At 30.9% G+C, this 13,422-nt stretch overlaps 1 protein-coding gene across 2 annotated transcripts in view; it reads right to left on the bottom strand.

Annotated features, from left to right (window-relative positions):
- Nucleotides 1-13,422, bottom strand: part of Orc5 (origin recognition complex subunit 5) — a 103,634-nt gene that overhangs the window by 62,814 nt on the left and 27,398 nt on the right. For both annotated transcript variants that reach the window (XM_048786171.1, XM_015488374.2), the window contains exons 9-12: nucleotides 9,534-9,586; nucleotides 7,951-8,063; nucleotides 6,307-6,354; nucleotides 2,904-3,014 (exon numbers count right to left, since the gene is read on the bottom strand). In XM_048786171.1, the coding sequence (XP_048642128.1) occupies nucleotides 2,904-3,014; nucleotides 6,307-6,354; nucleotides 7,951-8,063; nucleotides 9,534-9,586 (325 nt within the window). The remainder of the gene's footprint in view (nucleotides 1-2,903; nucleotides 3,015-6,306; nucleotides 6,355-7,950; nucleotides 8,064-9,533; nucleotides 9,587-13,422) is intronic.

The raw sequence follows: 13,422 nt of genomic DNA, 5'->3' as shown, positions 1-13,422 counted from the left end.
TCAAAATCATACTGAAAAACCAGGTAGGAATAAAATAATCTTAAAAAATTGTAAAAAATTTAAAACCATATTTTTGGTAAGTTCCATAATTCTGAGTATGAACATAATTTACATGTTAAATGTGCAATTCTTATTTACTTATTTATGACACTAATTAATGAGTAAAATATATCCAAAATTCAATAAAGAAATTCAGAAGAATACCAACTCTAATATAACTAATATTACTATCACAATTTTTAATTAAAGTTTTAATAAACTTAAATGCTTACCTAAGCTATTATTTCATAAGCTCATTACAGAACAGATTTAATTGATTTAAATAAAGTGTAATAAACTTTTGCTTGGGGCTGGGGTTGTGGCTCAGTGGTAGAGCGCTCGTCTAGCATTCATGAGGCACTGGGTTCGATCCTCAGCACCACATAAAGTAAAATAAAGATATTGTATCCACCAAAAAACTAAAACAAAAAAATATATAAAAAAAACTTTTGCTTTATGATAATTTTGAACATATATATCATAAATGATCACTTTGTTGTATGTGCAGAATTTTTAAATAATTATAAGCGGTAAATCAATCTCCAAAAATAACACATTACTATAAAATAAACACTTCAAATAGTTTCATGTAGATTAAACGAATAGAAAAATACATTATTATCTCATATAGGCACATCACAACCAATAAAAAATAATTTCACTTCCTGGTACAAAATATTCATGTGAAGTAGTTACTTATTGATCTTATTTATATTTTCATGAAAGTGTGTACACACACACACACAGATTATTAAATGTCTTCAGGCAATTTTACTTCTATTTAAATAAATCAAAATGTGAAATTAAAAAACTCTCTAATTATCAAAGAGGATGTTAACAAGTTGAAGTTATTTTCTTAGTTCAACTTAAAACTAGAATGCAACAATATTGCCATCTAGTGTTTCTATCAAATAAGCACTTCCAATACAAATGAGGTCATATTTTTGCTGTTCATTTTAAAAATTAAGTATTTAGGTTAAATACAAATTGTGATTTCCATGGGTAAGAGTATAGTTTTGACAAATGAATAAAAGGAGAAAGAATAAAAATAGAAAAATTCATCATTGGGAGTTAGTGGGAATTAAAAACAAAGCATTTAGTGAGCAATACCCTTCTTTCAGATGCGATTCTCAAAGATATAATTGTATCGTACTGTGAAAGTCATTTAATCTGTTTGAAGATTAAAGGCTCAATTATTCATAATAAAGATCATAATATCTGCTGTGTATTTCAGAGTTACTATAACAGCAGAACTAAACAACAACAAACTTTACTACATATTATATGCAGAAAGCTACTAATTGTTAAAAACTAATTTAAATTAAAAACTAATTTCAGGCAAAGCATTTTTTTAAAAAATCTGAATTAAAATTTAAAAAATCATCAGCATTAAGGATCTAAATATCTATTTATGAAGCATAAAAACTGATTGGACAATCTTTCTTCAAGAACACAATAAATGCAGATATTTCCTGTAAATACTGACTTACATAAAAATTGTCTAAATTCAGTGCTGAGAAAATTGAGACTAACCTATTTAACAAAAATTTTAATTTTAATGAAGCTTTTAATGAAGAATTAAAAGCTATATCACAATAGATTACAAAGTCTGGGACCAAATTTATTCATAGTGAATGAACTAAAATGTACATTATCATATATTTCTTAAACAAAAATACACAGAAAAGACCAAAATGCTCACTGCAATGATATGACCTGCATGTCAATAAATAATGCATCACTTTGCCAACTAATGCCTTTCTGAATCATTTAAGAAATCTATTGTAATACTTGGAATAGATTTTTCTTAAAATGTCAAGTAAAATAGACCCTTAAACATTTTTTTTTTTTTTTTTTTAATTAAAGTGCAAAACAGTGGCACATGTCCATAATCCCCGCTACTCTGGAAGCCAATGCAGGAGATTCTGCCTGGTCAAGTTGGTGAGACCCTGTCTCAAAATAAAAAATATAAAGGGAAGAACGTGATTCAAAGGTAGAACAACCCTGAGCTCATTCCCCAATACTGCAAAAAATAGGAAGGGAGAAAAAGATCTTATTTCTATTTATGTGATTCTGCTGCCACCTAGTGAATTTTGAGAAAGTACTCTGGAAAACAGATTAATTGGGGGAAAAAAGCATAATGTCAACCTGGAAAGTACATACATAAGGAAGGACACTGTGAAATACTTTCTTATAAAAACATTTTTATGTGTTATTTTAATTAAAATTACATAATTCATGATTTTAATCATCAAGCTCTTCTTTATTTAATCAACAAGATAATTTTAAAAATTCCTTTACTGAAGAAATAAGAGCCAGAAATATTAAATTGTTTTTGTCATCAGGTTATACTTAACAATACACATGAATTTGATATTATTCCCAAAGATTCTATATTTGGAATTTTCAGTTATACTCATTCCTCAGAAATTAAATACAAGTATTGATTCCAGAACCCTCACAGATACCCAAATCTAAGGATCCTCAAGTAGTACTTGCACAAAATTACATAATCCTCCCACATACCTTAAGTCATTTCTAGATTACTTATAATACCCACTAAAATGTAAATGCTAACAGTTGTGATACTATATTTTCAGAGAAATGAAGAAAAAAATCTGTAGATGTTCAGTAAGAAAGCAAATTTTCCCCCAAATATTTTCATCTTGTGATTGGTTGAATCCACAGATTCCTAACACATGAATACAGAGGACCAACTATACTTATCAAGAACAGTGCTGATTATACAGTTAATATATAGTAATACATATTGACAAATAATCTCAATACCTAGAACTTTATCAACTATAATATATTAAAGAAGTCCATACATACGATAGGCAATAATCTATAATAATGCTTACCTGGGAAAAGATATTTGCTGTTGGAGCAACTCTGCTGTCCACAATGCTATATAATATTGCTAATAATCTGTCTAATGGAAATGGTTTTGGTCCAAGTAGATGATTGCTTGTCTGCGGGGGGGAAAAAAAGAAGAAGAAAAGAAAGGAAGGAAGGAAACATGGATTTTCTTTTTATAACAGAGCACTCACTTTCTGGACTATAAATTCCCAAAAGCAATATATTTATACTTGTTGTCTTAGTCTGAAGATACTAACAATAAAACACTTTTAAAATATCATGATTTATTTTTTACCTTATGCCTCAAGATAGTCCTAGTATCAACAAATGAGAGCTCACAGACATCTGCATTCGTAAACATTGCTATTTTGCTGCTGTAAGCAGTTGTTAGATGACTGAGGTGAACAACACCAGGTTCTTAACTCCTACAGTAGCATTTATTACTTTCGGTCTCTCTAGATCATTTCTAGAAAATGTACTTGTTCCACATTAACCGTTCTAAAAAATCAAATATAATTAGAAAACTAATAAAACATTTTATAATTTGTAAATAAGCTATCAGACTGAAACAATATAAAATTTATAAATAATTTTAAAAGATTATAAAATGTTCATAGCTGCATACAAATTCATATGGGACAATTATGTCATTAGAAAACTACAGTGTTCCAATTCTATCCTATTAGCATATGTTTTTAGTAGCAATTTAATTACTTTATATTAGCAATGACAAATAAAATGGGAAACCATCTTTATACGCATGGGAATAACTACCTATTTAAAAGAAGAATGACTATAAAGAAAAACAACTGTTCAGAATTACAAAATTCAGTATTTACTTCAGCTATTTATATATATAAAGACTGTTCAGAAATCATTTATTTTTTAACTTTTGTATGTTTTCCTCAATAAAAGAGGAAAGTTGTTTTAAAGTTGTTAAAACTTTAAAACTTTTCTTAAAGTTATTAAAAACTTTGAACATTTAGAAAAGTACAGAGGTTAATAAACACCAAGGTAAATAAACACTAGGCCAATTTTATCAAATCCTAATGTGCAATATGCACAAACAATAAAAAACTGGAACACATTATAGAGAAGTTGAAGACTTACTGAATGCTTTTTAACCTCATCCCTTTTTCCCTTTCCTTCCTTTAATGAAGGTCTTTGTACTACTGAACGTTATGTAGCCACAAACAATAAAAAGCACTATTTGCATCATTTAAAACTTTATATAAATGATTTCATTTTGGAAATATCTCATTGTTTTTCACATTTATTGACAAAGTACAAGGAGTTCTAGCTCATTTTAAACTACTCTCTAGAATTCCATTTTATGACTGTATACAATATCCAGTTTAAAAATTCATTATTACTGTGACTGACTTATCTTGTACATTTCTCCTTGTGCACATATGCAAATTTCTCTAAGTGGGATTGCTGGGCGAAAATATGAGGCAAAAACAATGCTGTGTGTTTACCATTTTTTCTTGGGTATATAAGACTTCTTTTCTTAGTCTTTCCTGTAATTAGATAGATGCTATATAACTAAGTGGTGGCCACTGGACTGTGACTAAAAGTGATGTAAACTACTTCCAGGCCTGGTCTTTCAACAACATCCTTTTATCCTCTTTCCCTTTGGCAGCAACTTCAAACTATGCCAGGTTTCACTTGATGTCATTGTAAAATGAAGGAAGCCACCCAACTCATATTTAATTATGTTGTGAGCAATATATAAACTTTTGTTATGTTAAGCCACTGAGAGTTTGGGGCTTTTTATTTTATACTCTGCAAGCCCTATTATGACTAAAACACAGTTCATTCATACTTAACTTGATTGGATATTATCAGTGCACAGAGTAGGGAGGCTCTTAATTATACTACATTATTATTAGCAATTGGAATCATCAGATTTTTTTTTTAGTTCTGTCAATCTAAGAGTGTGAATGTCTCTGTTGCTAAAATTTGCATCTCTCATTAGTGAATGAAGCTAAATAATCACGTTATGTTTATTAAGCATTCAACTTTTTTTTGTATATTTTCTCATTAGGTGTTTGTCTTTTCCTTACTGGTTTGTAGTCTTAAAAAATTTGAATTATTTGTTGTATAAATTCAAGGACAGTTGTAAACATCACTGAAGAAGTTGGAGTCCATCAATCCTGGAACTGAATCCAGGCTCTACCACATATTAACCAAATAACCTTGGGAAAGTCAGTTAATTTTTCTTTAATATTCAAAGTTGAAGAGAAAATCAGAACATAGATCTAAACAAATTATCCTTGGAACATAGCACACAGACACCAAAGAGAATGAATAATGTAAATGACTTAGATACAAGGACAAAGAGAAGAAGGTCTAACATGTCTATTCAACATCTTAGGAAAACAAATTAGAATGAATGGTAAAGAGGCAATATGTGAAAAGTTAATGACTAAGAATTTATTGGAATTGAATAAGAATTTATTAGAAGTTGAATATCAATATTCAACTTCAGGAAAAAAAACTAATTCCAAATAAAAAGAAATTCAATCTCAGGTATATTACAGTGAAATGGTAAAAAAAACAAAGGAAAAGAAAAGCAGCTAAATAATACAGATAACAAAAAAGGATTAGACTAGTCAGCAGCATCAATGAAGGCTAAAAGCCAGTAAGATAATATCTTCAAAGTACTAAGAAAACACTATCAATTTAGAAATACCTACTGACCAAAACTGCTTTTAAAAAATTAGAGTTAAAAATAACTCCCAGTCTCTACAGTATAAACTCAACAGTTCAAAATTCTCTCTTTTGCCAAGAGAAGCAGCAAAGGTTTGGACATACCCAGTGAAACAAGGAATCTCAATAGTCTAAATGCTCTTTCACCAATTTCAAACTCACCTCACATTCCTACATTCAAAATTACTTGTGCTTCTACTTTTTAAGCTTTTCCAGATTCCTTAGGCCAAATCATCTATTTTGGTTGGAGTTCTGGTTTTAGCCTCCTCTCATCTGCTTAATGACCTGAATATTTATCTACTATGGAATTCCAAATTTGGGAGCCTCTCACCTGCTTAGTCCTTTGAATTTCTCTTTTTAGTTTTTTCCGTGTCATTTTGAAGGTGTTTCAAAGTGCAAAAGAGGAAAACGCCCATAATCAATCAGCTGAATTTAACTAACAATCCAAGGTGAACTTTTTCATTAACTAGGTCATAAAAACACTGTCAATTCAGTTTTATCTCCAGCACCAGCTCAACTGAAATGTGTTTTCAATCATTGTATCCAATAACAAAATACTATTACAACATTACATTTTAGTATATCGATACAAATAACTTCTCACATGCAAATGACAAATACAAATACACATCCAGTTGCTATATTTTAAAAATTCACAAATATCTACCATCAGAAAATTCAAAATGTAAATACCTTTTCATGTTTCTTTAGAAAGTTGGTTTTCTTGATTTTTCCATGATGCTGCAATTAAGAAAAAAAAATTTTTTTGTTATATTTATTTATTTATTTATTTATTTATTTATTTATTTTTTTATTGTGGGTTGTTCAAAACATTACAAATTTCTTGACATATCATATTCCACACTTTGATTCAAGTGGGTTATGAACTCCCCCCCTCACCCCATACACAGATAGCAGAATCACATCAGTTTCACATGCATTAGAGCAGATTATGCTAAGTGAAGCCAGCCAATCCCTAAAAAACAAATGCCAAATGTCTTCTTTGATATAAGGAGAGTAACTAAGAACAGAGTAGGGACGAAGAGCAGGAGAAGAAGATTAACATTAAACAGGGACGAAAGGTGGGAGGGAAAGGGAGAGAGAAGGGAAATTGCATGTTATATTTATTTTTTAGTTTTAGGTGGACACAATATCTTTATTTTCTTTTATGTGGTGCTGAGGATCGAACCCAGTGCCTCAGGCATGCCAGGCAAGCACGCTACCACTTGAGCCATATCCCAAGCCCCAAGAAAAACAAGTTTTTTAAGATTTAAAAAAAAAAAAAAATCCACAAAACAAAAACAGTAATTTGTTTAAAACAATGCACACATAATAATTTATGTGACTTAGACTTTTTAAAATTTTTTATCCTACTTATCACACTGTATATATTATACCTCAATATGTTTTAGGTTGACTTGGATTAGATGGAAGATTACTTCTGCATGCAAAAAGGTTTTTAAATTAAATGGCAATACTTCCTAAAAGAATTTAATAAATTGATTTAGCACTCCATATTTATTGCTATAAAAACAGAATTTTCAAAGGTAAATGAAGGAGGGTGACCCCTGCCCTCTTGAGACTATAGAGTAGTGGAACAGGGGACACAAAAAAGAAATTTATTACAAATTGTTATAAATCTAAAGAAGAAAGCAAATATTGTATGAAACCAGAAACAATAAAGAAGTCCTGCTAAGATAGGCTGTAGAGCGAGAACACTCTGAGAAAGCAGGATTTAAACTGAAACCTGAAAGGTAAGTATTAGAGAAGAGGCTTTTCAGAAAGAAGCAACATGTTCAAAGACCTTAAGAGATTACAATATTCTAAGGAATGAAAGGCTTCAAATTTACAATGTATACCTGACTCCTTTCTTCTGAAAAACTATCTTCTCCCAAATTTCAGGTTGAAATCTTAATTTAAAGCCTTTAGAAAAAGAGTCTTAAACACGTATTTAAAAATTTCTTATTCTAGCCCATAGAAACTTATAGGTATTGAGAAATTTCAAAACTTAGTTAATTCCTAATATCCATAGGGGGATTGAGAACCTCCCAACCAGATACCAAAACCCAAAAGTCCCTTATATAAAATAGTGTACTAGTTGCATATAACCTACTACATACTTTAAATCATCTCTACATTATCTATAATATCTAATACAATGTAAATGCTATAAAAATAGTTTTTAGGGAATAATGACAAGAAAATAGTCTGTAAATGTTCAGTACAGATTGAAAAAAAAATGGTTTTACTATTCTCTGATGGTTAAACCTCCAGATGTGGAACCCATGGATCCTAGGAGCTCCAATAAGAAAGTGAAAACAAGTATGTTGCTATTACCTTAAGGAAGAATCTCTTGTCAGTTCTTGCTGGATTGTATGACGCAAGGTATGCAGCAATTAGAATAAACTTAGAGTAATATGGGAGTTCCACATGAGTATATGCTGAAAGACCTATACAAAAAATACTTTCATGAAGATATTTATCAGGCTACCATTAGGTTTTAAGTATCTCTTCTCATTTAACTTTTGACATTCATAGAATGTTCTCATAGTCTCTGGTTTTATATGGAGATAAAACTGAGTCAACAGTGTTTTTATGACTTAGCTGATAAAAAAGGTCACCCTAGACTGTTAAATATATGGTGACCTCTAGTCATGGTGACACTTATAAACTGAGCTGTTGATGGTAATAGTTGCACCAAAAATTATTAATGATATGCTTTATTCATTCTATTATTTTTGCTTGGCTCCTCACATCCTAAAGTCTAAATTCTATCCACTATTCCCTTCAAGGCTATTCTCTTAAATTTTTCTTGATGCTCCCCACCACACCAAGATAGAAAACTATTATCTCTACTATGAATTTCTACTTTGAATATTCCACACATATCCCATATAATATTATGCTTTGTGTTAACAAAAATTATATATATAAATTATACCCCTTACTAAGCTGTAGAGTTTTGTGAAGGAGCCATATCTAGCATTTTTTTTTTTTTTTTGTATTCCTACAATGGTATGTACATAGAAAATAAATAAAACAGTGAATAAATAAAACATAGATAAGCAACAATGATTCTTAAAGGAAGAAAAGGAATCTGCTCTTTACTAAATATCTTCTATGTGTCAGACACCATGCTAGGGGGTTTTACTTAAAGACCACTTTAAATCTTTGTGGTAATTTAAAGCTAGATATTCTTCCCATTTTATAGATGAAGAAACTGAATTGGGTTCAAGATCATCGCTAGAAAGTAGTGCTGAACAATTACTATAGACTTTTTAAACTTTAGTCATTTACATTCTTACCTTAATAGAGCACAACTAGAAATCACTTGTAAATCATCCAAAACATTCAAAAAGCAAAGCAGACTGAACAATCAACAGCATGATTTCATACCATTTTCCCAACCATCAGTCACAAACATTTTTTTTTTAAATAAAAAATTCTGGATATTCATTCATATTTTAAAAGTAAAACCAGTTCTTTTGGAAGTAAATCCCAAGTAAATTTTTTCTTAAAAACAAAACAACAACAACAACAATAACAAAACAACAGTGCTTTGAAAACACAGCCACTGAAGTATACCCCTAAACTGAGTTAAGATAAAATTGAATTTTATTCCATAAAACTCTCAAAATGTATATGTACTCAGATAAAATCTTGTCATATATTTGGGTTGTTTCAATAAAAACACTGAAAGAAACATAATTGCTTGACTTTCACATGTTATTATCTAAATTTTAGAAAAAGAAAATTCATATTCCATTAAATGAAAATTATTTATCAAAATACCATTAGGACTTAAAAAGTAAATTCTCTTTTATAATACTGTTTACTGGCTGAATGCTCTTTAGTATTAACTTTAGTATCAATAATTAAAGATGTATTTCTGATAAGTGCTTCAATACTTTCTAAGATACCTTTTAGTTGTCCAGAATCTGAATCATCTTTCTGTAGCTTCTCCCACTGGGAACTGAAAGAAAAAAGAGGAGCAAAAATGGATTAAAATAGAAGAAATCAATAAGCTATACTTAAAACAGAGCCCTAAAACGAGCTAAAAATGTGTATCTATTGACAAAACAGAAAACAAGAAAGACAGTTTGGTAAATATTACAACAATATAAATAATTTGACATATATTATATCAATATAAACTTATAAAGCAATACCCAGGTATTATTTTTAAATAATCTTTTACTCTGATCAAAACTATAAATAGCTATCAAAGAGCACCAAGTAAATACCTACCACTTAGTAAAACAACCAATGTTCTAGTTATCATATTAGACACAATCATTATACACTATTTTTGAACTCTGTAACAACTTAACTGAGTGGGTATTTTTGAACAACTTAACCTTTAGGCCTCAATGTTCTAATGTAATTATACGTAAAGAGAGTACGTATAATTATAAAGAGAGTACATATAATTACATTAGAACACTGAGGCCTAAAGGTTAATTTGTTCAAAAATACCCACTCAGTCAATAGTGGAGCTAAGAGCAGAATTCTTGCACATGCCTTCATGCTATTTTAACTGCTCCACCCTGCCCTTACTTGCAATTAAAACAATTACAGCCAAAATATTAAGAAAGTGCAGTGACTATGATATGGGAAATCAAATTCATAAGGAAATACACTATGGTAAAAATGAAAAAAGACTGCCCCAAGAAGACAGAGGTTTTAGCTTGTAACTGTATAAATCTTTTCTCATCAAAATATAAGGCAGTTAGATATAATGATCTCTAAGGACGCCCTTCAATTCTAAAATTCTCTTAAAACTTTATTGTACATGGGTAAATGGGGGAGGAGTTACACTACTGGGGAAAAATGGATAAGTCATTTCCTATGAAGCAATTCAAGTACTTTCAAATGAAGAAGGCAACACCAGTCTTAGAATGACATTTCTCTACTACCAAAGAATCTAACTTGTCCTTTGTGCCACATTTTGAGAAAAATGGAAACTAAGGTCACAATATATGATATTATTATAAAGGTAACAAATTGAACAAAACTGCATTTTTTTTAATCCCCCAAAAGATTGGGGGGGGGGGCGAATGAGAGAAATTCCGCAAAATAATATGGCAGAGTTAATAAAACATATATCCTCTATGTCAATAAAAATACATGAGCATAACACACTCATTAAAGAAAAGTTTTCAAAATGCCCCAGAGAGGCAGGAAGTCAGATTAGCAATGCTTATATTTTGTTATCTATCACCTCTGTGGAAGAAACATATTACAGATTACATATTAATTGCAAAGGGAAGAAGATGTATCCAGACACACATGAATGTATAATTGTGAAAACAAAAAAAGTTATGGAAGACAAACCAGGAACTACATATGTGGTTAGGAACAGCGCAGAAGGATAAAGATGGATATGAGACTTGTTTGAGTATACTTTTAATTTTTTTGGAGGGTAGGATAATGGGTTTAATTTTCTATTTGTTTGCTTATTTGGTTCTGTTTGTTTGCTTTGACACTGGGTCTTTTGCCCTGTTGTCCAAACTGGCTCAAACTTGCAATTCTCCTGCCTCAATCTTCTGATTAGCTGGGATGATAGGCGGGTGCCTCCATCTTTTATCTTTTGAAGTTTTGAAGTTTCTTTGCCTCTCATCTCTTACTTGTGCAGCAATATATTCCCTTTTCTCTTTCCCTTCTCTTACCATTTTTAAAGTTGTGATATTTCCATCTTGTTGTAATACACTTATACAATATTCTACCCTCATTTCTACTTTTATTTTAGTTTTGAGTTGCCATCAATCATTTGATTAAAGTTTTCCCAATCATCACTGTTATATCAAGGCTGCCACCAGATTACTCAGAACTGCCTTTTGCATACAGTGGTCCCTAGGTTATTACATGTTTAAAATTGTTTTCTAAGTTTTGATATTGGAAACAGATTCAACAGACACAAAATACTTCCTTTCTTCTTTAGTTTCTTGAAAATGTTGTTCAATATGTTGTCTTCCTGTATTACTAATTCACTTTGCTTTTATCTTTTTGTCTGGAAGATCAGATTTTTTCTTTTATTTTGAAAGTTTCATAAGGAAGTCGGAAGTAGTCTGAATAATGCTCTTAGCAAAGATGTCATCATCCAATGTTACCTTATGCAAATAAAGGGACTTAGATATGGGTGAATAAGAATCTTGAGACAAAGAGATTATACTGGATTATCCAAGTAGATTTAATGTAATCACAAGGATCTTTTTAAAGGAGACATGAGATCAGAGAAAAAAGAAAATGTTACACTGCTGTTTTAAAAGATGAAAAAAGCCACAAGACAAAGAATGCTGGCAGCCCCTGGAAGTTGGAAAAGACAAAACAGATGCTCCTGAAGAGCCTTCAGAAGGAAAACAATCCTGTGGAAACATTTTAGACTTCTAACATTCTTCTTTAAGACATTAAATGTGTGTTATTTAAAGTCACTAAATTTGTGGTAATTTCCTACAGTCAATAGACTAATACAGTCTCAGAATTGACTATTCTGGATTAATTGGGAAGATGAACCCTTTTGAAGCATAAAGCCAGGCCTTCTTTTATTTCTGTAAAGTTTTCTTGGATTTCAATATTAGGTCTAAATTTCAATCTATTCTTCTCTGTCTGTAGGAACTCCCATTACTTATGTTGAATCTTGTCATGTTTATCATATCCTACTTGATTAATTTTATCTCTTCAGTTTTGTTCTCTTGGTTGCTTTTATTCCTCTTTGATGTACCTAATACAGTCTTCCTTGGATACCTTATAATTTCATTTCCATTTCTGAGATGATTACTTTTGCTTGAAATTCATTCCTAAGTTTGATCACTTTTGTTTCACATATTCTGTTTTACTTTTGTGCATTTATTCTAGGTTGTTGAATTTATAATTAAAAATACTCTTTCATATATAAAGATTATATTTCTTAAAAATTTAAATCAGGATGGGGTACTGAACCTGTATTCTTACAAAATAAAAGAATATTTTGTTTCTTTTTCTGATACCTTTATATGGCTTTTTCTTTTTTTTTTTAATACCGGGAAATGAACCCAATGGTGCTTTATGACTGTGATACAGTCTCAGTCCTTCTGTAAAATTTTTAACATTTTAAGACAGAATCTCACTAAGTTACTGAAGATCTCACTAAGCTGCTGAAGCTAGCCTTGAACTTAAGATCCTCCAGTGTCAGCCCCTCCACCCTCATTCTTGGGATTACAGGTATATGCCCAGTGCCCAGTTTATATTCTTTTTTTAAATGCCTAATATTGGCCTAGACAGGAATGACAGGTATGAATGTAGGTGAGAGGTTTTGGAGTAACTCAGTAGATCTAATTCTAAAATACTCTCTTCTATAAATAACAAAGTGAGTTTTAAAAAATATATATAGTGCCATTTTGAGGGGAAGGGATTATCTTGATTTTGTTTCTGTCTGTGGGGAAGGAAATCTTCAATTTCCACTCCTTCCTACCTCTGTCTTCTATTACCAAGTCTCTAAAAGATACCATGCTCTTGCAAATTGACCTACCTCTTCTGGAAACAGTACTTTCCCAAGACTATTGTGCTGACACTGGTGCTACATACTGCTTTTTAAAATATTTTTTAGTTGTCAATGGACCTTTATTTTATTTACTTATATGTGGTGCAGAGAATTGAACCCAGTGCCTCACACATGCCAGGCAAGTGCTCTACCACTGAGCCACTACTCCAGCCCCAGTCCCACATACTCTTGACATGTCTTTTTGGTTCTCCAGAAGCCAGTGCTCTATCCTTTGGACCTCAGAACTTATTGTGATATTTTCTCACTCAAGATGGACTCTTTCTAGAAGT

The sequence above is a fragment of the Marmota marmota genome, unplaced genomic scaffold (assembly GCF_001458135.2).
Source record: "Marmota marmota marmota unplaced genomic scaffold, marMar, whole genome shotgun sequence".
In the NCBI taxonomy this organism is placed as follows: domain Eukaryota; kingdom Metazoa; phylum Chordata; class Mammalia; order Rodentia; family Sciuridae; genus Marmota; species Marmota marmota.
The sequence above is the reverse complement of the archived record's forward strand: the minus strand, read 5'-3'. Positions and strand labels throughout refer to the sequence as shown.